At 36.0% G+C, this 27,998-nt stretch overlaps 1 protein-coding gene across 1 annotated transcript in view; it reads right to left on the reverse strand.

Annotated features, from left to right (window-relative positions):
* Nucleotides 1-27,998, reverse strand: part of HSD17B4 (hydroxysteroid 17-beta dehydrogenase 4) — an 81,907-nt gene that overhangs the window by 22,581 nt on the left and 31,328 nt on the right. The window contains exons 11-20 of the mRNA XM_008516032.2: nt 27,104-27,232; nt 24,492-24,595; nt 22,867-23,100; nt 20,202-20,253; nt 15,357-15,428; nt 13,319-13,422; nt 10,411-10,476; nt 2,986-3,055; nt 2,280-2,386; nt 1,085-1,171 (exon numbers count right to left, since the gene is read on the reverse strand). Of these exons, the coding sequence (XP_008514254.2) occupies nt 1,085-1,171; nt 2,280-2,386; nt 2,986-3,055; nt 10,411-10,476; nt 13,319-13,422; nt 15,357-15,428; nt 20,202-20,253; nt 22,867-23,100; nt 24,492-24,595; nt 27,104-27,232 (1,025 nt within the window). The remainder of the gene's footprint in view (nt 1-1,084; nt 1,172-2,279; nt 2,387-2,985; nt 3,056-10,410; nt 10,477-13,318; nt 13,423-15,356; nt 15,429-20,201; nt 20,254-22,866; nt 23,101-24,491; nt 24,596-27,103; nt 27,233-27,998) is intronic.

Below are 27,998 nucleotides of genomic sequence, written 5' to 3' on the forward strand. Positions count from 1 at the left end.
ACAACTGGAAGCTGTGATTATTGTTGGTGGTGTTTAAACTGCCCAAGACAAACAATCTGTGTAGTGCAAAATGAGCACGCCAAAAAGTATCAGCTTGGTCAACTGTGTGAACAAAACATACCTTTAAAAAACTTACAAATAAAAGGATGATTGCAGGTCTTTTTAGTATTTTACTGGAGCACAGCTAAGAGCCTCAACCAAAAATTACTTAATTCTATAGGGAAATATAATTTTGTCCCATCACTTTCTATTAATTAGGCCCAGGCTCTGATATAAGATATTAATTTGAGGATTTTTGTGCGATCAAGAGGCACACAATTTCTGACCAAAAGAAAAGATAACCATAACGGATATGATTTTATTGCTCTGTAAGATATTAACCAGTTTTGTCTCTAACTCAGCAAAAGTATTTTAGAATGCCTTTCCTGTAGGACTATATAAACACTGTCCTTCTAATTCTCTCTTTTTTGTGTGTGTGAGGAAGATTGTCCCTGAGGTAACATCTGTGCCAGTCTTCCTCTATTTTGTATGTGGAATGCTGCCACAGCATGGCTTGACGAGCAGTGTGTAGGTCCGTGCCCAGGATCCAAACCTGTGAACCCCAGGTCATGCAAGCAGGAACACACAAACTTAACCACTACACCACCAGGCTGGTCCCTCTAATTCTCTTGGGAACCAGTTTTATCATCTTGCTAGCCTCCTCACTAAAGAATTAAATAAATTTTTGTCATGTTTTCATTTTATATCTGTCTGAGGGTCACACCTTTAATTTCCTGAAGATTATATTTTGACAACTTGACTGACTGGTTGAGCCAAAAAGATATGGTTGGTTGGGTTTTCAGAATAGCTGTGCCACTGCTATGTAGACAAGCACCAACTTATTAGAGAATAAAAGAGAAAATAAAAAACAAGGTATGTAGACATTTTATTTTCAATTAAAAGTTACCACTGACTTAAAAAAAAATTTTCTAGGTTTTGTCTCATGTCCACAGTATTAACCAAAAGAATGCTAAGATGAAACATAATTAGAGGGTCTGGTGAAGAGGGTAACAAAACAAAGTACCTCGAACTACTTTATTCATACCTTGGTTTGGAAATGGATTCTATTTCCTTCCTTCCACATCTCAGTTTGTAGAGTTTGTCCTGGATATACTGGTTTTGCAAAACGAGCCTTTAAAAAAAAAAATGAGTATGGGAGTTAAAAATGTTTTAAAATAAAACTTTTCTACTTGCGCAGAAAAAAATTCAGAGGGAGACTGGAGAGTATAAAAGGAAGAAAATAGAGGTTTAAATATATATAAATTCATAAAGGAGCAAAAATAATAATATAATAAAATTAGTAGAGAAAGGATATAGTTGGTATGAGCTAATTCTTTGTCTTTCAAAGTATTGAGTCAATAAATAAGGCTTAAGCTTGACAAGTCAAGAAACTGAAGCACAATCATATTAAGTCGAATTCTACAGGTAACCATCAGAACAACTTAAAAGCAGCAGTTAAAGCTGGCACTATTTAATTCTAGGGATTAAGATCTGGGGTGGGTATATAGGACAAAATAATTCCACTTTTTATTTCATAATTTTCTATACTATTTTATTTGTTCTGTGTACATATTATTGTAAAAGATAGTTATAATAAAATGAAAAACATGAGAATAATCAGTGTTATCATAGGCAAGGAATCACAGAATGCATTTTCATTACTGTGTGGAGCACAAACTCATAAAACCATTTGGAGTGATCTGACACTCTCAAATTTTTTTTTAGTGTATCTCTCTTGACTTACACTTATGCAAAGATACTGTGCGCAGAGATAGTTTTCTTTGTAATTTATAATGGATGAAACCATCTTAAAATACAAAAGCTAAAATCAGTATGTACATCATATTGATATAGGTATATATTTATTAGAGTTCAAATGCAGCCACTTAATTTCAATTAAAGTAAGGCAAATTACAAAACAGTAAAAAAAAATTTTTTTAAAGATAAATCTTGAGTTTTTGTTAAAGCACATGCTGATATATGTATGGTGCTAATAATATATAAAGCAATCCAATCAACCTGTTAGCATTATAACTGTGCATGATATCCTTCACGATGCACGGGTAATAGAGGTGTTTATAACTACAAAAGAAAATATGCTGATTGCCGAGTCAATGAAATAATAAAAATATATATTGCTTCAGTACAGTACTTATTTTAAATGAAGTCACTAAAACTTTTCTTCTTTAAAATACAAAAAAAGGAAGTGACGTTCAAATTATGCAGTAATATACATATACCTTAATTGCCTTGAATCTTGACACATCGTGATCTGCAAACTGCTGTAAAACATGCCTGGCAGAAAATCCAAATGTACACAATCCATGTAATATTGGCTTGTCAAAACCTAAAAGAAAGAGAAAGAATTTAGTCAGATATGGGCACATGTCATGATTAAAAACCAAGAATAGTTAATTCAAGATTTCAAAAATAAATCTTTAAACTGCATTAGCAAGAATTATACAATCTATTTTAAGAAACATGGAAAATATTTTATTAATAATACTTCCTGGGAGAAAATTATGAAATAAACAAAGAAAGAAAAAAAAGAATGTTAGTGATCTGGGAACACAAAGAATTGTTTTGTTTAGCTTTGGTTGCAACTATGCAAGCATCTGTGGTCATTTCAATATCCGTGTACGTAGATGATCTTCCCTAACCTTTCAGTTCCTTGCTCTCTCCTCTAATGATAACTCAGACATCCAACCCCATCGTCCTATCCTAGACCCTGCACTAGCAGGAGCTTCCTTCCACCATAATCTGAATTTCATGCACCATTTTATGAACACTACTTCCTACTTTTCCATATCCTTTGTATAAATGTATTAGGAGAGAACTATTTTTAAAATGTTACTCAAACTACGAGTCATAAGTAGTAATGTCTTTAAGCATTATTTAGATGACTGAGCTAGTATTTTTCATTGATACATAATATTAGCAACTCACCTGCTAAGCTAGAGAAGTTAGGATCAATGTGTAAGGGATTCCAGTCTCCACTGAGGCGGTACAAAGCAGCCTGTGGAGAAAGAATTATAAAAGCAACTCCACTCAGTGTTTTCTTAGAATACATTAAAAGAAAAACAGGAAATATGACTTGTAATTATATAATAAATGCATCATAATGTACCTAATTGAAGCTTTGATTAAAAATAACTATTTCTAACAAAAAAATATTAACTGTAAATCAAATGCTTTTTGTAACACCTGCCACTGGAATCAGTTGAGAAGCAGAGGAGGACTGTCAAATAACAGGAAGGGGAGCCAAGAACTACATGTGAGTATAACCCTGGTCACCACTACCTAAAGAGAAATTCACAAAAAGGAATCCATCAATCTACTCTCATTAAAACACAATGAAGGGGCCGGCCCCATGGCCAAGTGGTTGGGTTTGTGCACTCTGCTTCAGTGGCCTAGGGTTTCTCGGGTTCAGACCCTGGGCACGGACATGGCACCGCTCATCAAGCCATGCTGGGGCAGTGTCCTGCATGCCACAACTAGAAAGACCCACAACTAAAAATACACAACTATGTACCAGGGGGCTTTGTGGAGAAAAAGGAAAAAAATAAAATCTTTAAAAAAAACCACAATGAAGATAAGGTAAATGTTTACAGCTTCTTCTGTCCAAGTAAAATTTATGCCAACTTTCTTAACAGAGTGTCTTAAATTGAAGCCACACAATACTAGACATATAAACATCAAAGACTTCTCACAAACTTTCATTCTCCAGGTACACTAAATCCTCAGCATCAGCTCATCCAGCAAGAAAACAGACCGATAGCTTGCCATTAAGATTAAATTTCTGCTTATTCTAGATTTTCAGATCACTTCTTTACTTAAATGAGGCAGAAAGATATAGATAATAGAAAAAAAAAGTCACCATACTTTCCAGCATTTAAATTTTCCTTTGTTCAAACTAGAGAGTATACTTTCCAGTTCTGAAGGGGAGAAATTCACAAAACAGCTAAGAGTAAGCATTTAAAATATCTGTAAATTAATTTGAGAGCCCTATGGATCTGCCTCAAGACTTCTTCCCTTTCTCACCAGTTGGTACGTTAAGCTTCTTTCCATGACTATTAAAATGTTGTGTAAGGACTAGCCATGTCAGCATATCTGACTTTCTTAATTACTGTTTTTTTGTTATTTTTAATTATTGATTATTCTTTTTAACGAATTTTATTTATAGAAAATAACACTGTCTATAATTCATAGGAAAATGCCATTTCCTTTTTAATATGCTTTGTACAAATTTAATAAGCTTTTTCCCTTCCCCATTACCCCATATGATAGTTCTATAAATTATTCATTTTTTTCAATGACTCAATATTTTTTCCCAGAATACATCATCTAAAAATAACTAAATCAAATCAACAACTATCAAATAGTGGTGACTTGCAAGATTCTGTAGAAGACGTTGGAGGATTAAATGATAATTTCAAAAAGTACTTTACAAACCAATAAAACATCAGGCAAATATACATCCTCATGTTTCATACAAATGAAAGAAAAGATACATTTCAGGGCCTGAAGGGAAAGTTGTCAAATGCATGATAAATCATGGGCTTTGGCACCCGACAGACCTGTTCAAATCCAGTTCTGCCATTAATGGGCAAGTTTCTTTATCACCCTAAGCCTCAATTTTTTCATTTAAAAAACTGAGATGTTAATAAACCTCTTACAAAGCATTATCCTTGATAAATATTTATACCTCAACAAATGTATGCTATTATTGTTGTTTTAAAAGATTTTAGCAACAGTATAAGGCAACCAAGTTTTTAGGATTAGTACCAGTATTCCTATCTCTCTGATATCATTTTTATAAATGAAAAGAAACAACTCTTCTAAAGAAATCATACTAAAGGAATATGAAAAATTTCATATTATTTCAATGAAAGCACTGCTTCCTACAGACAGCATAGTTAGCAAAGACGAAAAGAAAGATCCATCATGAGAAATGACTAAAGTCAATTGATTGGATATTTAACTAAATTCAATCATAATGCAAAATAATTGTTCTCCAAATAAAAAGGAAGGCTGTCAAGACATTTTCTGAATATTTTAAAGGACTTCCATATTTCAGAAGGAAAGCTAAAAGTTTCTTGTCTTGTTTCATTTCTGCCTAGATATAAAAATCACTAAACTTCATACAAACCCAAACACAGCCAACTAAGAAAAATAGCTATATATTGTCTTACTGGTGTATTACATGTGAGTGGGAGGCTCTACATACAAGTAAATTAGTTCTTAATTTTATTTTTAAAAATCGTGCCATTAAGTTAAACTAAATGTCAAATAAAAAGGCTCAGGAATCAGTGCTTCCCAAATCTTCACATCCTTCAAACAAGCACACAGATCAACAAGAAGAACAAACACAATTAGACAGATCCCAGGCCTACAGTGTAACTAGAAGACAGAGAACACCTCAAACTCAAATTCCTGCAATTAGAAAAATAAACACCAATTTCTAAAAGAGATATCTTCCAAGCACCCTCTCAAAGCTACCGTAGAGAGAGAGGCAGGAGGGCGGGTGGGGAGGAGAGTGCAGAAGCAGAACATGAAAAAGAGAAGAGCAAAAGAAAGAAAACGCTTCTAGAGAGAGAAAGTCCAACTTAAGGAGAAAAATCCTGGAAGATTAGAACACCGACTACAGAGAAAAGAAGTACAGATGTACAGGCCTTAAAAGGCAGTCCCAGAAACGCAATACTTCTAAGGGAGAAGAGGATAAAACAAAGACATCCCCTTTGAAGACCCAATAGTGAAGGGAAAAAAAAGCAAGAGGGGAAATTTATGATCCTGCAAGACAAAGAGAACTAAGAATAATTTGTTTTAATAAAACACCTGCCTACAGTGCCCTACTCCAAAAAGCCATCCATTAAAGAAAACGCACTTTGCTACACTGACAATAGGGAAATCTTGAATTCCTTGAAGAGCGAATCTTGTAAACCATCCCAAACTACCGACATTACCCATAAAATGCATATAGGTATGTAATGGTCATCTGTACTATAAAACCAAAAGAGAAAATAAGAAACAAAACATTATAATAAACCAAATTTCCCCCAAACAAAACAACTACCAATCAGAAGAAAACTATAACACAATATTCAAGCATTTGAGGATATGAAACAAACATCCTGAATCTGAAATTCAAAAACTAGAATATAAATGGACAACAAACATGAAGAACTGAAGTAAGATATGATTAAACCCAGCAAAGAACTGGAAGGAAAAAATCAAAATCATATCAGAAATAAAGACTAAATTATAAGATGCCCAAAAGAGAACATAGCCCCACAAAAATTTAATAAGGGGCATAGAAAAAAGGGAGGAAAAGAACCAAGAGAATGGAAATGAGATCAAGAAAGAAGAACAGAAAGAAAGTAGTTGAAAGGCAGACAGAAAAAGACCCAGTGTATATGACTGGAGTACTTGAAAGAAAAACAAAACAACGAATGAGAACTAATACTTAAAATTATAATCCTAGAAAACTTTTTGAAAATAAAAGAAGATCTGAATATACATTTTAAAAAGGCCCATGAGTTACATGGGAAAACCAAGCTGGAATGAGCAACACTGAGACATATCCTAGTAAAACTATCAGACTTTAAAGATAAAGAAAAAAATCCTAAGAGCCTCAAGAATAAAGATCAAGTAACTCAGAGGAAGATAATTAGACTGGTATCAGACTCCTCAAAAGCAACATACAAAGCATGGTAACAATGGAACACCATTTTTAAGAAACTCAAGATTTCATATCCAGCCAAGCTGTCCTTCAAGTCTAGGGCATAGAAAAAGTCCTAAATACATATGAACCAAAGGAATACCATAGACACGAGCCCTTCTTGGGGAACCTACTACAGGAGGAATTTCAACCAACCAGGAGATGATGGGGGAACCTTTGGCAAAAGAACTAATAGATTCAATTGCAAATCTAAGACTAAAACAAAGATGTGGAAGAGAGTGTAAGAATAATACATAAACATTAAATGTCCTGAAAAAGTAAAATTAATGCATCCCAAAAAATTGGAACAGTAAGGGAGAGAGAAACAAGAAAATAAAATAGGCTCTTTGATATACAAGAAGCAAGTAGAAAACAAAGGACAGCAATAAAAAACTGAAAAACCAGATAGTAATAAATCAGAAAATGAGGTACTAAGGGCATATACAAAGGTGTAGGACATCCACTTCTGGCCATGATGGAGTAACTGGGGTGGACTTACTCTTCCACTGAAAACAACTAAAAAAAAAAAATTTTTTTTTTGAGTGGGGAAGGAGATACTGTTCTTAGGCACTAGACAGTAGGTAGTATGGGATTGTGATTCTTGACAGAAGAGAAACAAACAAGATGAACTCTACAACTGCCACAGCTTTCTGCCTGACAGCACTTTCCAGACTGCCATGCAAGAAGGAAAACCCAAACAGAGCAAAACAGTCTCAATGAGTGAAAGAGGTGAAGATCAAAGTTCTGCGAGACTGTGCAGCTGGGACATGTATGTACTAAAGAGGAATAAGCTACACAGAAAAGAACTACAGAAATCTAAATAGAAGTCCCCTTGAGGGCCATACAGAAAGGCCCTGGAAGATGAGACACCACACGAAGGAAGAGGCCATGTGGACAAGATTAGAGACACCCCAGCCAACAGCCAGCACTAAGGTCCTCGACTTGTGAAAGAAGCCATCTTAGCCTTCCAGTCCTGTCCAGTCACCCTCTCAGAACAGCTACATGAGTGATAGCCAACACCATTTGTAGCAGAAGGACCATTCAGTCAACCCACAGAGTCTCCAAAAATAATAAATCATTGTTTCACAACAAAACAGCCAGGGGCCAACCCGGTGCCCTAGTGGTTAAGTTCACGCACTCTGCTTTGGCAGCCTGGAGTTTGCAGGTTCGGATGCTGGGAGCGGATCTACACACCACTCATCACACTCATCATGCTGTGGCAGCGTCCCACATACAAAATAGAGGAAGACTGGCACAGACGTTAGCTCAGGGCCCATCTTCCTCACACACCCACAAAAAAGACAAAAAACAGGCAGTACTTATAATACACATGGCAATTTAATAAAGTATTCTATTTTAATAGATAGTATAACCAATATGCCAAAAATTTACTTTATTTAGTAATGATGATAGCTAAAATCATAATTGTTAGAATAAATAGTATAAGATATGTATCTGGGGAAACCACAGATTTTTGTTTTTGTTCTCCCCAAATGCAAAGCCTGACATCTGATACCTATTCATTCTTTGATCTTCCTTGATTATTGGGGATGAATTTCCTATTTATTATGAAAAACTATAAAGTACACTTGTAATGTCATACCAATTTAAAGAGGAAGAAATTCTCCTAAAGACATGATAAACAGAATATCCCAGGAGTGATATTGGCAGAGGTAAAAATATGGTTGCCAGTTCCCTTACTGATTAAAAAGTCACAATACCTAGCACAAAGTTCATGCTATAATGGCATAATTTTTTCCTTATTTTCACTTCTCCTTAAAGATTTGCCCATCCACAATCATCTCCCCGTACTCTCCAACGTGAACACTGTCATTCTTACTCCTTGTACACTCATCAGGCTCTTCTCTCTTCCAGTCTGCTATCATTACTTCCTATCCCCTTCCTGGCAACACTGCAAGCCCTGCAACTCTGGTAAGACAGAACCTACACACCATTTTAGTTCAGCTAAGTCCCATCTTTTCTAACAAACCCTCCCATATATCATTTCCTAATGAGCATCCCTTCTCTGAAAGTCTACAGTACTCACTCTATAATTCCAAGCCTTGTACTTAATAATTCGTTGTTTGGAATAGGTGCCCTAGTTATTCAGACATCTACATCTTGAGTATCCGAGTGTCCTTCCAGCTCTTTGACAACAGACCACATTTCTTCCAGATTTGTATCTCCTATAGCACAGATCCAGCTGAACACAGCCCACAAATCCCCTGAAATTTATGCAAAGTTTTATACAAAATGTTTTTTGAACAAATAGTAGGTAGCTTTCATCATATTCTCAAACAGCCATATGATACAAAAGAGTCAGGAACCTCTGTCAAAGGATGAGTGCCCATTATTTATACAAAAAATATCTGTTAACTTAAAAACTGTCCTTCGTTGCACAGCAAAACAGTCAACTCTGCTAAAAGCTAACAAAAAGTTCTATTTATCTGAAGAAGAGTAAAAGAAAGAAATTCTCTCTACTTAATGTAGAAATCCAAGCCTTGGAAACTATTCAGCTTTTCTTATCTACAGCAGATACATTTTATTATTTCAGTAACCCCAGAATAATAAAGGAGCATTGTTGGGTTTTCTGAACCATGAAACCGTGAAGCCTTTTCTGTTCTTTAGCACCCTAATAAAATTAATTTCATTATGAAGCTTTAATTAAACATAAATATGGGTGGATTCTTAAGAAATTGATAAGAAACGGGGATGGGAAAAACATTCAAAGGCAAAAAACTAATCTGAGGAAAAAAGTATTGTTCTTTCCGTCACTCAATTATATAGTGCAGAAAAAAATACACTTAATATGTACCAATCTTAAGTCTTTCTGGCTCAGGAAATTATATCTATTTTCCAGTAAACAAATCCTGCATAAGTTCTCATATCAAGCATATCAAAATTAGCATCAAAAATTAAGTAAACTTTATGAATAATTTGCTGTCGTTACCTGGTCACTCACAGCATAACTCTGGAGCTTTACTTACTCTGTTCTGTATCTGCATGGTTAGTAGAGAAAAAATCTTTATATCTTTACATCTCTCAAAAACAAAGTTGCTTTTCTCATCTTTCTGGTTACCTTTTGTTTCTTAAGTCTTTGCATGCTCAAAGAATTTGTTAACTGATAGGGTATTTTATCTCCTTCATCAGAAAACAAATTATTTATGCTAAATAAAATATTAAATCACCTACCTCTTCTAAGATGCTTTATTTTGCCTGTCTACTAAAGTTAGCAAATAATAATCTGTTTCCAAGCCATGTACTCAGCTTTCTTTCCCAATAGAGAAAGGATGATTAAAATTTGCCTTTTAATTCTTTTTATCCTGCCTTCTGAGGCTTTCATGAAATTCTTCACCACTAAGCTAGGCAGTCTCTTTAGGGCAAGCACTCCATTGCCAACATAGCATGATGCTTTTTGAATTGACTAATGAAAAGCCATTTGATATTTTCTTTTGATACCTAATGGAGAAAAAACCTGGTAAGTAAAAATTTAGAAAGAATGAATTCCAACCACAGAAATATGTCATTATTTTTAATATGTTGAAAGACATAGCCACTAATTTTGGACTCACAAAATTATAGGCTATCTGAGTTATAAATTTAAAAGTGTCAGCAGTCAACAGCTTTATCACTTCTTGAAAATACAATCTTACCTGATTAAGTGAGGTGGTGTCTGTAAGTATAGCATCAGGAGGTCTGTTAGGTACGGCTACCGCTACCTGAAATCAAAAAATGTTATATGTTAAATACTAACAAAGTCATTGGTATTCTCTTTACCCAAACTGGTATTTGAGAAAGACCTATGTTTCAATATCATAAAAGCTGCAAGTTGAATAAAAAGTATTTTTTAAATATTTTATGCTCAGGAGATAATGACATTTAAAATTTCATAACTGCTGGCTTTATCAAGATTATGATTTTCCTGAAATGACTCTGTTTAATGAAAGGAATTATATAATCAGATCTATTCTCCAGGCCACAAAGGAGAAAAAGGTAAAGGCTCTTTTCCCAATGCAAAAGATGATAATAACTACAAGATTAGAAAAACAATTCACATCTAAATTTATTTAATCTTTAAATGCACTTTACTAAGGGTGTGGATCTCTGCATTTATATCATATTTGGAGGTAGTTAAGCTTCTTGGATGTGTTTTTCATCAAAGCCATTATTCCTTCAATTATTTTTTCTGCTGCTTTCTCTCCTCTCTTTCTGATAATCCTACTACATGAATGCTGGTATACTTAATGGTATCCCGCATTTTTCTGAGGCTCTTCATTCTTTTTCTTTTTTTCTCTCTGTTCTTCAGACAGACATAGACAGATAAATAAATAGATAAATCAACCTTCAAGCCTTTTTATTCTTTCTTCTGATAGTTCAAATGTACTATTGAGCCCCTCCAGTAAATTCTTCATTTTAGTTATTATACCTTCAGCTCCAGAACTTCTATTTGGATCTTTTTTATAATTTCTATTTATTTATTTTCTCTATTTAATGAGTCATTGTCATCATACTTTCCCTTAGTTCTTTAACCACGATTTCCTTTAGTTCTTGGAACATATTTACAATAGCTACTTTGAAGTCTTTGTTTGTTATGTCCTCTCAAAGGCAGTTTCTGTTGCCTGTTTTGTTTTGTTTTCCTGTCTATGAATCATGCTCTCCCATTCCTTTCAGGTCTTTGTAATTTTTTGTTGATAATCAGACATTTCAGATAATATATTGTAGTAACTCTAGATACTGATCCCCCTTCCCCTTCCAGGGGTTGTTACTGTTAACTTGTTTGTGTGGTGACTTGGCTGGACTACTTTAGTTAAGTCTATTTCCCCCACAGTGTGCAGCCTCTGATGTTGCTCCTCAGAGAGGCAGCCTTGGGCAAGCGCGCAGCCACCCTGGGATGACCATGGTTATAGCAGGGCTCTCTGTGCCCCTCTCTTTCTCATCTCTCTGTTAAACTGTCTGCCTCATTTGGTATTATACCCAGCTGTTAGGCTCCACTAATTGCCAGACAATTGCTCTATAATGTTCAACAATGCCCTGGGGCATAGATTGCTCCACAGTCTGATCCAATTAAAGTCAGGCCTCTTTGCAGGGGTAGTCTTTAACGGCAGCCTTTGAGATGTGTTATGATCCCATGAGGGCTCTTTCTCTCTAGTAAACTTCTAGTTGGACTAGTTTAGCTTACTGCTCTCATGGAGCTACCAGCCTCCTCTTGATTATCACGAAAGTAATCTTGTTTTTGAGTGCACTCTTACTTTTGAACTTCCAAATACTCCATTCCAAAACAAGTCAATTTCCTTGGAAAGAGCTTCAGAGCTCTCTATCATTACAGCCTGACTTGCCTCCTGGGCAAAACTTCTGCACCTCTGCAGCAGAGATGGGGACAAGGATAGTGGCCCACTTCTCTCCAAGTGACATCCGCACTTTATAATAGGGTGCTGGTCAGGGATAGTAGCTTCTGGTCTTTTCAGTTTGCTTCTCCCAGCTTGTAACCCCCATCCTATGAGCAAGCTGAGGCAAGAGTGAACAAGCCCAGTATTCTCAGCCTACCATGGGTAGAACAGAGTTTCCACCCTATAAGTAGGGGCTGGGCGGAGGAAGAGAGCCCCATAACTCCTAGCCCTTTTACCCAGAATAGCACTTCTGCAATACAAGCTGGTTGGAGAATAAGAAAAACTATGACCTGCTCCTCCTAAGAATATAGTGTGGCCCTATTCTGGGAGCTGGGGGCAGAGGGATCCTGTCTTTTTGGCTATACATGCCTAGAGTGGAGTTTCTGTCATGCTGAATCACTGGAAGAGGGAGGAAGGAGACAATTGTGGCTCAAATGCCATAGATTCTCACTGTTCTTACCAAGATACAGATTTTCTTGAATAAATATTTCTTCATTTGCTATATACCCTTATGACAATTCCCAGAGACTTTAAATATTTATAATTTTTACCAATTACGATTATTTCACTGGGGAGAGGGTCGAAGGAACTCCTCACACCATCATTCCAGAAGTAGTCTCTCAATACTTCTTTAAGTAATACTTTATTTACTCCAGAAAAATATTTATTACAGTATAATCTTAACTCAAATAAATTAGAGGCAAAGGTCAGGTAAAATCAGTGTAAAATCCAAGTTATAAAATATTTTTAGGAAAAATATGTTTTTAGATAGAATTTGAGAGCTAAAGAGTAATTAGAATTGTCTTACACAAGAGAAATGCTTAAGTTACTTAATGAATGAAGATTTTAATTTATACAAGGATCACCTGTATATGCTAGGTTTTTCTAAAGACTTTTGGGTGCTACAAAGTTTATATAAGAAAGTGAAAATATTCCCATAATTATATCAGGTATATTATACTTATCTCAGCCAGACTTCTTTATATATAACATATGTTATATATTAAAACAAACATAATCAGCACTTCAAATCCAAGGAACCAATTCTGATTCAAAAAACTGTGGATTACTGAGGCTCTCCTCTATGAAATTTCACATATGGTAATATGGTAAATTCAAAAAACAGATAAAGATCTTTAGCCACACATATTTTCCTTACAAAGGCATAGCCTACCTTCATTTTGTCTGACGTCCGTTTTCCACCAAAGCCTCCAGAGCCAACAAGGAAGAGTGAGAACTGATTATAACACAGAAGTTCGTTTCCAGAATAAGAATAAACTGAAAAGTCAATGAGAGAAAAAGTAAAGTTACATCAAAAGACATGACTAGTTAACCAATATACGACGAATAATTCCTCTAAAAGTTTCAAAAACAAAATCCAATTCCTAGAAGGTTTTGTAATTTAAAGATGCCAACTTTTGGGTTACAAAGCATTCATTTTATTCATTCACTGGCAGTCTCTGGAAGGCAGAGAGAAGAGATCTTCCCAAATCCTGTCTTGTCTATGAAATAGCAGTTTCTCTCACCTCTTCTTAAACCTCCCCAACCACCTTTCATACTTCAATTCTCTCTATCTCAAATATTTCAAATAATCCCACTATCAAGTGCAGGTAACCACACTCTCAAACTTTCAAACACTCTGCCAAGGCGCTCAAAAGAGCCTGAAATATGAAAGAGGAAATAAGTGATAATGAAGGTATAAGCTTCAGGAGGGCAGGATCATGACTGCTTTGCTCACCATCATATTTCTAGCAATTAGAATAGTACCTAGGACAGAAAAGACACCTAATAAATATTTATTAAATTAATGAATCAATGAATAAATGACATGAGACAGCAAGTTAGTGAATAAGCAAGTAATGAATGAAGGTAAGACAGCTGTCACTCTTTCTACTGACTAATTTCCTAGTCAGAGTTTGAGTATTATCTGTATCTCCTGCTCTAGAAAACTAGGAATATGATTTTGAACTGTAATCTAAATACAACAAAAAATAAGAAACGCCATGGCAATTTGTATTTAAAATAAGATTTTCATCTTTATTACACAAGAAATTGGATATCTAATTTCATCTATACTTTATCTATAAATTCTAATACATTATTACCTATTACCAAGCTATAGTTAAATAAATGGAGTAGGTCAAGAGAGAATAGTAAAAACTAAAGCTAAAGCTACTGCAGAGCTTCTGCTTTGTGGTATGTTACATTTGGCAGAATGGTGAGAAGAATAAAAGGAAACTGGGAGAACTGCAGCCACATGTTGGCCAACATCTGGAATGACAAGAAAATACAAAGATCTAAAAAAGGAGGAGGAGGAGGAAGAGGAAGATGAGGAAGAGGAAAAGGAGAGAGAACAGACATATGATGAAATACTGAGTTAACAAAAACAATGTAGTAGAAGAATATTTAACAGCATCAAAAATGTTCTCAACACATTAATAAGCAAAAATAAGGCAGTTCCAAAACAGCATATACAGTATAACCTCCTATGTATTTAGAACAAGAGTGACAAAGCCGATATTCCAAATATCAGACAATATTAAACTTTCCACTGTTATCTCTAAAATTTTTGACAATACCTATTTCTTGTTCTTAAACTTTAAAATAAACAAATTTCAAGCATTCTATCTTTAGCTTATGTTAAATTACTAGTATTTCAATGTCTATTAAACTACTATAACCTTTTTTCCCACTGCAAAAAAATGTGGCTATGGTGTTTTAAACCACATTATGAATTCAACGGGGTTGAATGCGCAAGGTCTCAGGAACCTAACTACCAGTTATAAGAATGATTGAGGGGTCAAATATGTACCAAATTCCAAAGAGCTAACATAAAAAAGACTATCTACAGTATAGCCTAATTATCAACTGAGGGCTATCTATGTATTCCTCTCTGCCAAAAACATACTCTAGCAAGCATAATTCTCCTCTTTGTTCTCTATACCAGCATGTTTCTCACCTCGGTGCTTTGGTTATGTTGTCTCAAATCCCCTGAAATGCCCCACCCTCCCCACCCCTGTCCAAATCTACTCCTTCTGCCCTCCCTCCCTTATTTTCTAAAAGAGCTTATAAATTTATGGAACGCTTATCTTGCTTTCTCACCAATTGGAAGATAAATACAAACTTACTGATCAACTTCTATGGTGAAGTATTATGTTACATACAAAGTCTATCAATCTAACAATATTACTTAAGAACTGGAAATGAGTTACCATCCAGAAGAATTACTACACCGGATCCTTTATCTAGGATATCAGCAACAACCCCTTCACATTTTAATTTTCCTAAAATGAAAAGTAAAGTAAATAAATAAATAGACAGTTTTAAAGATCATAAGTTATTATAGTAAGACATGAGAGAATTTAACAAAATTTCCAGTATATGTGCAGCAAAAGTAAAAAATTATAGCTTGAAATAAATTTCAATATAACGTTGAATTAAAAGCAATCAGAATATCTGAATGACTAAATTTGAAACATCAATATTTCTGATAAATTGGGTTTTAAAAAGTAATTTTCAATCATTCAACAAACATTTGTTAAGCATACAATCAATACCATTTACCCCATTCCTTCTCAAATCTCTACTCTACTAGCTTCAATGAGACATTGTTTCTTTCTAATCACTCTGTTCTTTTATGGACTCTTCTTTCCATCATTTTACTGGTGATGTCTTGATGGATTACCAATGTCTGAAGGTGAACTCATTTATTTTTGCTCAAACCTGCTTTTCTCTTTTGTTCCTTATATGAATGAATAGTACTAGCCACACTGCTGCCCAAGCCAAAAACTTGACTATCGCCCCAACTCATAAAATAGAGTCTAAATATGTGGCAAGACTGGAGTATGCAGAGATTGAAAGAAGCTGGATTACACTAAAGGCTTTTGACTTCATCCTAAAGTCTATGGATAACCATCTGGGGTTTTTAAAAGGAAAGTGACAAACACACTTGCATTCTGGAAACAGCATTCCGGCTGCAGTGGGGTGAACAGACCTGAGGGGAGCAAGAATAGAGGCAGAGAGAACATTTAGAAAGTGAGAGGTGATGGTGGCCTAAATGAAGAAGTGGAAGTGGAGGTGGACAGAAATAGAAATTCTCGATGCAGTGAAGGGAGAGAACCCAAGAACTTGCTAACTGTCTGGATATGAAAGAGGGTAAAAGAGAAGTCAAGGATGAGATCCAGATTTCTGTCACTTTCACCTGCTAAATATCTCTCTGATCCACCTATTTCTCTCCATCTCCTCACTACCACCTTAGTCTAAGCAACCATCATTTCATTTGAACTACCACAACGGACTTCTAACTAGGTACCTGCACATCCACTCTGACCAACTTTAAAACATGCTCCATCACTTCTCAAGGCTCTTGGGATAAATATAAAACTCCCTAAGGTGATCTATGTGATACTATTCTCTATCACCACTACCAGGCTCTCCAGCCACCCTGGCCTTCCTTTGCTCCTCCTTAGTCATGCTTCTCCTTATCTCTAGGATCTTTCCACAGGATGTTGGCACTGTCTGGAATGCTATTCTTTCCCTCTTTGCCTAACTTCTTACCTAGGTGAAATCTTTCTTTAAAATCTCTCCTCCTGTCAGTTCCTCAGAGAACACTTCCCTTACCAGCCTGATTATGTCAAATCCTTCTATTTTAAGTTCTAACAGTGGTGTGTATGTTTCATCTGTAATGCTTACCGTATGTAGTTGCAGTTGTACGTTTATTTGTGTGGTCATTTGATTATTGGCTGCCATCCCCAACAACTAGATGATATGCTCCATGAGGGCAGTCTAGATTTGTTTCTGTTCTCCATTTATTCACAGCCCAAGCAGAATGCTCAGAACTGAACAAGCAATCAATAAATAACTGACAAATTGGTGATGATCTCCCCAGATGATCAACTCCACATACAACCAAACAGGGCCTACTCCTTACACATCTCTACAACTCCTCCACTTGGATCCATCTTCATGCCTGTAATCCTATCCAATCAAGTACGGCCTCTAACCTAGATTATTACAACAGTCTCCCACAAAATCTCCTTCCCTCTGTCTCATTCCCTTATAATCGGAGCACCACAAAGATGAGCCAGAGTTGATGTTTTCTAGAATCCACATTTGATCACATAATTCTCTCCTGCTGACACTGCTTAAGTGGCTATCTATTGCCTTTAAAATAAAATCCAAACTTCTTCACCTGTCTTTCAAGCCTGTTCAAGATCATTTTTACTTCTCTGCTCTCATATCTTGCTTTCTTCCTCAACTTACCTTTAAAGAAGCTTGAAGTATTTTCAGTTCCCCTAACAGCCAACGTTCTTCCTCACTTCTAAACTTTTGCATATAGTGTTTCCTTTGCCTGAAATATTTTTTCAATCTCCTCCTAACACGGTTAACTCCTAATTTCAGAACTCAGTTTAGATTTCATTTCTACCAAGAAGCCTTCCTCAACCCCTCAAGTTTAGTTCCAGGTTAGAGACTTTCCTATGTGCTCTTGTGCCAAACCTACACTTCTCCCATAATACTGGATTACACAATGTTTATCATTGCCCATCGTCTCCATTCATCATTAGACAGACTCTAAGCTCTGTATAAATAAATAAAACGTCTTTTTTTGGTTATATTATCAGCCATTTGTGGACAGCCTAGCACATAATAGATATTTAATAAATATTCAATCAGTGAATAAAATTACAGACAATTGTTTTCTTGCTACACTTTCCTATAATTTCCAAATTTTCTATAATGAGTACATCTTATTTTATAATTTGGTAAAAATCTACTTAAATATGAGTACTTAAGGAGAAAAAGGTTAAATGTTTCCTAACAATCAAAATCACAGCTCCAGGGGCCAGCCCTTGGTGTAGCAGTTAAGTGTGCGCACCCTGATTTGGCAGCCCAGGGTTCACCAGTTCGGGTCCCAGGCACAGACCTACACACCCCTTATCAAGCCATGCTGTGGTAGGCGTCCCACATATAAAGTAGAGGGAGATGGGGATGGATGTTAGCTCAGGGCCAGTCTTCCCCAGCAAAAAGGAGGAGGATTGGCAGCCAGATGTTAGCTCAGGGCTAACCCCCTCAAAAGAATAAAATAAAACACCACAGCTCCATGGGGTACTATTTTGGGGATTTGGCATAATAATTATATTTGCATAATGCTTAACTGTTCAAAAGCACATTTACATATGCTAATATTTGATGATCACATATTTCCTGTAAGAGAATCAAGGCTGCTAACATTATCAATCTCACTTTCCAGACGAAATAAAGTATTGTTTTGCCCTAATAATAGAAATTATCTTCAAAAAGAAGTGATTCTAATTAAGAAAGACATCAAGTAGAAACATAATAAAGATCAAACTTTTGAACCCAGCAAATCTAGTGACCAGCACATCATGGACTAGAACATGTCTGGTTCATGATGGAAAATAAAGTACTGCTGTTAGGTTTCTTGTACTTCATCTAATGCTTATTTTTTTACCACAAGGAGGGATAAGTCAGCCTATGATGGTACCACTGTAGCTAACAAATGAGGCATTAAGAGATACGGAGATGGTGATATCAGTCTCCTGATGCTTGAGGTCCTAGGTATCAACTGGTGTGTTTTTATGGAAAGTTTATAAATATTAGTCATACCTTGGTTTTCTGCAGTTTAAAGAGGTTCCAAACCATAAGTACCTCAAATTCTGAATATTCATATTTACTAGAGAATAAACTTTAAACTTACTTAAAGAAAATGCACAGGAACTACCTCATGAGCACCATAACTTGAAGCTAAGGAGGTACAAGAAATTAAGTATTTTCTATCACCTTCCTATTCGTATCACTTTTCGGTTGTAATCATTTTTGAGTATATGCCTAATTTCTCTCTTCAGATTTAAAATCCCTACAGGCAGAAACCTATCTTACAACATTTATACTTCCCTTATAACAATGGTTCCCAAAAGAATGCCCGTTAGGCTGGTTGCATACAAAACATATAGAGAGCTTCCTAGCCTCCACCACTGCCACCAGTGCCACCACCAGAGCACATACACACAACACAGGCATACACACAAAATCTCCAAGGTTGGGATCCAGAATCCATATTTTATTCAAATAAGAGGTGATACAATATAATGTAATAATAGGCAATTTTGATATGCAGCCAGGTTAGAAAATTATCTGAAACAGAACACTGTGCCATGCACGTGGCAGGTATCCAGTGGATATCCGATGAATGCTCAGTCACCACACACTGTGCACTGCCTCAGATAAAAAAGAGTTCTGTGGAAACTTATGTTGTAACACTAACACTGAAATAAAGCTATTTAGCCTTAAGCAATGTGAATTTCATAATTTTTTTAGTAAAATAAAAAGATACAGGAAAAAAATAAAGTAGGATTCTAGCTACTTGCTGACCTCTGTTATATAATGTCACATGATAAACACTTTTTTTTTTTTTACCACCTTCTATGGCCACTATATAATTAGACAATATTCTGATATCAGAGTAGTGAAACAAACAAATATACCAAATTATAGTGAAAGAATAAAAAGAGAAGCTTTACTGAACAAGTAAATATTATTGAGAAAAATAAAACTGATCCCTAAGGCAGACTTGGTTTTATTTACTCTAAAACAAAACAGGAAAGAGTTAAGTACAAGAAATTCTGTATCTTTTAACATTGTCTACTTTATGAAAACAGTACTAATATAGATACCAAAAAAAAGAATGAAGAATCATATTAATAAGAATCATAAGTGATTATACACAATCACTAAGTTTAGAATACACGCACACAAAATGCTCCTTTCAGTTGTTAATAACACAGACATCAACAGAGAGAAACTGTTAGTATTTTGAAGCAATTTGTTAAACAAGATTATTAAAAGACAAAGTTTAAGGAAACCAAAACAGGTACTAGTTAACATCAATCTACTCTAATGGCTGACATGCACATAAATAACTTGTGATGTGATTTATTTAGGTCACGCTATGCCATCTTAACACACTGACAGTCTGGAAGGTTAGTCAGAAAAAGAAACTATGCTATGATTATGGAAACAGTGTATGAAGAACTCACCCGTTCTGGGAAGTGGCTTATATAACTCCAAGTATTGCTCTCCATGAAGAACCTATGTTAAGGTAAGTAAAATTTTATTAGCTGACTTTCTTTTTCCACAGGGTCTGCCTGTGTATATTGCTAATCAGAAGTGACATTTTACTGTCCACATGCTCACATCACTCCTTCCCCCAAATTATCTGCCTCGGTTTGGCTTCTATTTCTTAATCATATGATTCAGAAACAATCAGTCTTCCAATCTAAAGACTATCAACAGAGAAGATATCTTATATTTGTGTTCTTCCTTGTCAGTCATACATCCTGGTTGACTGATAATTATGGATTATTTGCCAATGGGGACACTAAACTGTGCTATACTTCTAGTGCTTATCACTGTGCCTGGAACATACTGGGTACCAAATCAATATCTGTTGAATGAAACTGAACAAATTGGCCAGTGCTAGTAATTTCAAGTCCCACATACCAAATACAAACAACTCACCAAAATACAAAGATAAACCTTACAACCACCTTCAAGGTAACAGCACTATCAATATCAACATTTCCTCAGTATGATATTTTGTAAATTATCTACAAAGATAGATACTAAGTGCACTGTGTAACTTCATAGCCACTTAACCTCAATGTATCGAAACAAGAATATACAAATACATGTAGGAAAACAATAGAACAGGAAAAACAAAACCCAATAGAACAGGAAAAACAAAACCCGACCCACATGTCCAAATGACCACACTCCACTGCCATGGGACAGCTTAATTCCCAGTCTTCCTCAGCACCCAGAAGGAAAAAAAGCAGAAGGCAGGTGCGGCGGAACGTGATAGGAAGACCCGTGAAGGACTGCCTCACTGTGTCAAATGGCCTGGAAACTCGAGGTTGGGAAGACTGGCATTCAAATTCTAAGGTGGTTATCACTCCTGGCCACAGATTTTTAACACCATTCATGATTTCCAACTCCTTCCAACTCAGAGAGAGAATTTTAAAACATTTGCTTTAATTGTTTGCACTTAACGTTATCCAAACAGAAGAACTGTTTGCAGCAAATACCATGGGAGAGTGACTCAAACAACAAACTGCTTGGCACATATTTCTCACCTCCCTCTCAACTTCATCAAACACTCTAATAAAATAAGTTCTCATAAATTGAGAGCAGCAGTGGGCTAACCAACCCTCCAGCGAATGGGTTCTACAATCAGCCAAGGTCGCAGAAATCAGCTCGCAGCTCTAGGAGTCAACAATTATCACTGGGCTCACAGCCTGAACCTTACTCGTGGAAATAAAATCTACACCACCTCAAAAGCTCTCGCATAGTTGTTCACTCCTTCCTTCTTGAAACAATGTATTCACTTTGCTTCTCAAATACCACATTCTCCTGATATTCCTCATACCTTACCAGCTATTCCTTCTCAGTCTTTCTTACTAATTCCTCCTCATCTCTTCAACCTCTAAACACTGCAGGGCCCCTAAACTCAGGCTCTTCCCTACCTACACTCACATATTAGGAGATTTCATCAAGTCTCATGTCTTTAAATATCACTTTAATGCTCAGAAACCCAGTTGGACCTCTCCCCAAAACTCCAGACTCATATACTCAACTGCCCCCTTTATATCTCCATTTGAATGTGCAATAGGCATCTGAAACCAATTCCTGATCATTCCCATCTTAAAGTAACTATATATATCTATTTTATTATACATAGTAATATGTCATATGTAACTATTGCACATATTAAGTATATTTTATATAATTATAAATAATATATATATGCAATATATCTATTTTATTATACATAGTAATATGTCATATGTAACTATTGCACATATTAAGTATATTTTATATAATTATAAATAATATATATATGCATATACATCATCCCAGTTGTCTTGACTAAAAACCTTCACCCTTGACTCCTCTTTCTTTCCCCACCTATCCAGCCTTTTGCCAGAATTACTCTAATGGACTCCTAAGCAGCTTCCCTGCTTCTGTACTTGGCTCCCATATAATCTATTCTCCATACAGTAGCAAAAATGTGCCTATGAGCGATCATAGCCAGATCATACCACTCCTCAGTTCAAAGCACTACAAATGGCCTCCCATGTTAATCAGAATATAACCCAAAATCCTTACAATACCTTCATTCAAGGCCCGCTTCTCCTACCACTGCCCCCTTGCTTACTTTACAGCTATACTGGCCTCTTAGCTGTTTCAAAAACAAGCCAAGTGTGCACCTACCTCAGGGCCTTTTATACTTTTTCTCTCTGCCTCAAATACTCTTCCTCCAGATAATTACCTGGCTTGCTCCTTCACCAATATTATCAGGTAAAGATTATCATATGCATTTTATAGATAAGGAAACTGGAGGTTGGAGAAGTTATTTGCCCTTGGTCAAACAGCAAGTAAATGGTAGAGAGGAAATTAATAACACAATGCTAGGGTTACGGGACTGTACATAATTGTTGTTTTCTTTTTGCTTGCCCTTTCAACTCTCTTCTTCTCTTACTCTTAAAAAGAAAAATCAAAAGATAGGCTAAATCTTTATTCCTGAATCAACCAATAAAAACTATTTTATTAATACACACATACACATATAAAGGATGTGACATTTATCAATCATATTTAAAGAAACAGAAGAAAAGCAAAATAAAGTTTGCTTATTATACACACCTTCGCAAAGTCGAGTGAAAGCCCAGGAATCTGTGCTAATTCTCCAAGCATAGATTTCTGAGCTGTAATAACTCCAAAGGTAGGCAAACAGGAGAAATCAGAACTTCCTTCATAAATAAATTTCATATCTTTTGGTTCCTTGATTGATGCTCCCACTCCAAGGGCATACATAATAGCTTCCAGTTCCGTATAAGTGGAAGAAAATGAAGGAAGTTTCTGGCCAATAGCTCCAACCTGTGGGACAATTGTAGAAAATAATTTTTTCCCTGATATTTTTGTCAAATCTGTAAGGTTTTAACTTTTCAAAACCACTAACTGCTTATATACCTAGTTTTGCTTTTGAAAAGAAGTGAACAGAATGTCATTTTAGTGAATTTGATGGAGTATCATAATTGTTTCATTATATTTGATTTTTTTAATAGAAATCAATTAGATAATGTGTGGGAAAGGAATCATTTACATATAAGTACTTAATTTTATCGCTTGCTTCTTGCTTACAGATAGTATGTCTCATTTTCAATTTTCCTATCTCCAATGGTGGAAAGCCCTATTAATTCAGCAACTATTAGCTACTGAAAAACACAAAAAATAATGAATTTATTATAAACAGGGATAGTGCATTGCCATATAAAATCTATTGTATAAAATTTACTGCAACAGATGAGCAAAACACTGCTTAATGCTTGTAAATTAGACTGCCTTATAATGGTTTTAAAGTGAGATTTTACTTGAAGTTCCTTCTTAGGAATGTCCTTTATCTAATCGGATATTGTATTTTTCTTTTTAGTGATGATATGCCCAGCATATGTGTGAAGCATATATTAGGTTATAAAAGAATAATGTCCAATTTTCAATCACTTTCATTCTAAAGCAGGAGTTGGCAAACAACGGCTGAGAGCTAAGAAGGGTTTTTACATTTTTAAAGGTAGTTAAAAAAAAGAAAACCAGGAAGAATATGTGACAGAAACAGTATGTGGTCCATCATTGCTAAAATATTTACGATTTGGCCTATTACTGAAAGTTGCCAACCCCTATTCTAAAGCAAAATCACATTTATAAACTGATAATATTCTCAGGGTTAATTAGATTGTTAATTTTGTCACTATGTCTGCCCTACAATGTTTTTTTTAAAGGATACGTACAGGAGACAGTATCAGCAAACTTCAGATGAGCTATAACCCCAACTCTACTAGAATTTCTGACACAATGGGAGGCTTTTTACTTGCAGCCATGTTGAAATATTTGCAAAATACAATCTATCATTTCCCTTAAAAGAAATGACTCAGAAGAGGCACTAAAATAAACAGTCTTTTATAAAATATTAGTAACTAAAGTAGGATTATCAATAATACTCCACAAAAAGAACCAGACACGTCTAATTATACTGAAGAAGAGAAAAGGTTACATTTAATATTTTAGCCTTATGTTCAAATTTATAAACATTTAGTACATATTTTATGAGAAGTCTTATAGTCATATCTTTCCTATTTAACAATAAATTAATAATTAATAGCTTGGAAAATAATTTTTTGTATGAAAAAAGAGAAATGAAAAAAAAAGAAACAAAAAAATAGAAGAAAATCTCCACAGAAGGCACAGCTTTAGGCTTTTTCCCCCCCGCTTACAAATCCTGATGTGGCCGTTGATGCCGCATGACTGGTATGATTTGTTGAAACTCCTCCATTGGAATCCATTTTACTTACAAGTCCAATTATACCGCCAGTTGATTCTACAAATAATAATAATGCTTTTGTTAAAGATATGACTAAGAAAAGTGTGGGGACCGGGAATTGGCCACCCCAAGATATGTCTCTTAGGCATCAGGATTATTTGAGGCTGATTGCTTTTGATAAACTGGGACAGGGAAGGAGGCTCTGAGGAATGGAACTTGCCCTTTGTTAGGACACATTTACATTTGCAAGGTAAATCTCTATCTGTAAAGGTGCCTCCCTCTCTGTACCAGGAAGAAGAAAGGAGATGACCTTCTCTCTAGAAACTCTTAGTCAATACCAAAGGCATGGACTTAAATCTGCATTTTATTGTGCTAGTCTGGTAACCTCCTGTAACTGACTTCCCTCCCCCTCCCAATGCTGGCATTTCTTTAAGGATTAAGCATCTTTCTTTAGGCTAGGAACTAACTGATTGCTGCACTCACCTGTGACCACCCAGCTCAAGACAATAGACTTGCCTCCTGCTACGCCCATAGCAGACCACTATCTGCTGTGTCCATCAAGCACTGTGCCAACAGGGCAATCTTGTGACTATTGTGGGAGGGACATTTCAATCACATGTGAAACACCCCGTTTGGGGGTATATAACCACTATGTGCACCCCACTTCTTCAGTGCCCTTTCTTCCTTCGGGAAGAAAGGTCCCGGGCCATGGCTCCTCATAAAGCTTTGTTTAATTTTCTCTTGCTATTCTGTCTCATGTGAATTTAATTCGTTCTCCGGCCAGACGAACCCACATTTGGGAAGAGGAAATGTCTTCCTCCCCTACAAAAGCTACACTGTGCTAGATAATTATTCCTACAACATTCAGCAAGCCTGCTGCAGAACCTCCACTGGCACCCATGAACTGAATGTATGATGTCAGGCTATCATAGGAAAAAATTATGAAAGACTTTGAAACAGACCAAAAGTAACAGGGTGCCGTCAATGGAAAACAAGGCACTGTCCAACCTACTCTTCCCAGGTTACGACTCTAAGGAGGCTCTGAGCTTTGCAATGTCTTTGAGTGATTTTCCAACTCTGTCAAGTGGGATCCCTGTCCATAGACATGCAATTTCTATCTGGTGGAGGGACAACTAATTTCCCTTCTCTCCCTACCATCACCCTCCCGTGGGAGAGAACAATGTCAAGATTACCCCCCAAAGTTTCCGAACAAATAATAGCTCTGAAGATAGTACTAAAAATTCTTCCCGAGAAAACAGTCAATATGATGAGCGACTCCAGACAGGGTTCAGAAGCTGCTGTTCTGGGGTCCAAAAGGTTAATAAAGGAAACTCATGGAGTAGCCACATGTGCCATAAGTCCAAAGGCTCTGGGACCTTCCTAACAAACCTTAGAGATATGGGCCTCCTTCTAAACTCAAACAAAAACTATGACCAAACTACAGACTTTGAGATGACCAGAGATAACTGCCATCCCTGGCAACACCAGTGGAGAGGCTTCTTGCCTACTAACCCTCCCCTTACCGATCCATTCAGACTGCTGCCTAGAGGGAGGGCTATTTAACTGAAAGTCATCTTGGTACAGGCTGAAAGTACTGCACTCAGAGACAGGCAATCTGACAAAAAAAGATTTTTCTGTAAAATAACTCTGATTCATGATCTTTCCCAGAAAGGCCCTTTAAATCTCATATACTATACGCATACGTGATTTATACTGGAAAAAAATAATGTGACTTTCATTGGTGATCTAGTCCTGTGACACATCCTCGATGATTCGATAACTCAAGGTAGCGAGCATTTACTAAATCCTTTCTACAAGTTCAGCACTATGCTAACACCAAATACAAAAAAAGGACATAGAACACACAGTTTCTGCCTCCAAAGGAACTTACCATATGATTAAGAAACCACATACGGATGAAACAAAAGTTGTGGAAAATTATCATGAGATGTTCAAGTGGTAAGAATTCAGCTAAGAAGAGAGATTAGTGTAGCCCAGAATATCTGGGGAGGTTTTGCTGAACATCTGGGGCTTGACTTTTCTAAAGCAGCACTAAGATTAGCACAGGTGATAAAAGGAAGACGCAGCATTTTAGAAAGAGAAGCAGTTAACAAAGACAAAGTGCTAAAACAAAGCAAAATCTATTCACTAGACAGAAAAGAGCTAAGCCTAAACAAAATAGGCTTAAATAAACTTTTTGGGAAATACAGAAAACTCAGGTCAGATAAGGATCACGTGGTTAGATAACAGAAGACTTTGAAATCAACCATCGGATGGGGAGTAGAAGCATTCAGCACAAACAGATAAACACTTCATACCATCCCCCAACCACCCACAGACCAGAAAAACAGGATTATAAAAAAACTGGAAAATTGACAGTGGAAGTGACATACATATCTTAACTTTGAAGAATTCTAATACCTACTAGAAAGGAGAAATGTGCTCTAGCTGATTCAAGTGTCTAAACCACCACAGTTAAAAGTAGAAGACAATTCCCTAAGAAAAGAAAATACTTGGTTGCCTCTGGTTGCCCAGCCAGGACTGAACGGGATCGGGACTCTTTACCTTGAATTGTCTGAGGATTGCTGACACTACCAAAGTCACAGATCTTCTTCCAGTTCGCCTTCACTGCCTCAGGAGTCATTGGCTGATTCCTCTGTCTTACAAGGGCTCCAAGGGTCCGCTCCCAGCGTACTGGTTATAGAAACAAAGCTAAGATACTGAGCAGTTGAAGAGGGAGACAGAAAGTAAAATTCACAAGAGCCCCCGGAATTTTCTTTCAACTTCAAGAAAAAGGGAATTCAGAAAAAAGATTCTAACTTCTAAAGAATTTTACTATAAGTCTTAAAATGTATTTTTCCTAAAATAACAAAGCCATTAGGATAACGTCCATTTTTTTTTTAAAACATTGAAGCTGAAGGGAAAAATTTCTCCTCTGACTATGCCAGACACTACTACAGGTAGAATGAAATGCTGAATCAGAAAAAGTTAAATTATAAATAACCATGCCACAAGACTGACTTCATGACCACAGATTATTCGGGTAATACACTTCAAAATAACAGAATGGAGGTTTGTTAGATAGCAAACTAAGGACAAGAGATAATAACACGTCAAAGAATCCAGATAACCAAATTAATATATCAGATAGCCCCAAATAATTATCCCTTTTCCCCTTTTTGCTCTTCCTCCTTTTCCACAGGAAGTCAACTAGAATGCACAGATTCACAAAAGTCATTATTACTGTTTAAGTTCCATGAAGAGAATTTTTAACATTGTTTTCTTTTTAAAAAGCCCAAGGAATAAATAACCACTAGTAACTTATTTAAACATAATGGTCAGACTTTGATGATGATTAAATGGAAGATTTGTCTTGGGGAATGCCAGAAATGCCTAATTCTAGAGCTTTCCTATTGATAAAGTCCCAGACACAGCTTTTATTGTAACAACTGATCATCCT

The sequence above is a fragment of the Equus przewalskii genome, chromosome 13, assembly GCF_037783145.1.
Source record: "Equus przewalskii isolate Varuska chromosome 13, EquPr2, whole genome shotgun sequence".
Classification (NCBI taxonomy): domain Eukaryota; kingdom Metazoa; phylum Chordata; class Mammalia; order Perissodactyla; family Equidae; genus Equus; species Equus przewalskii.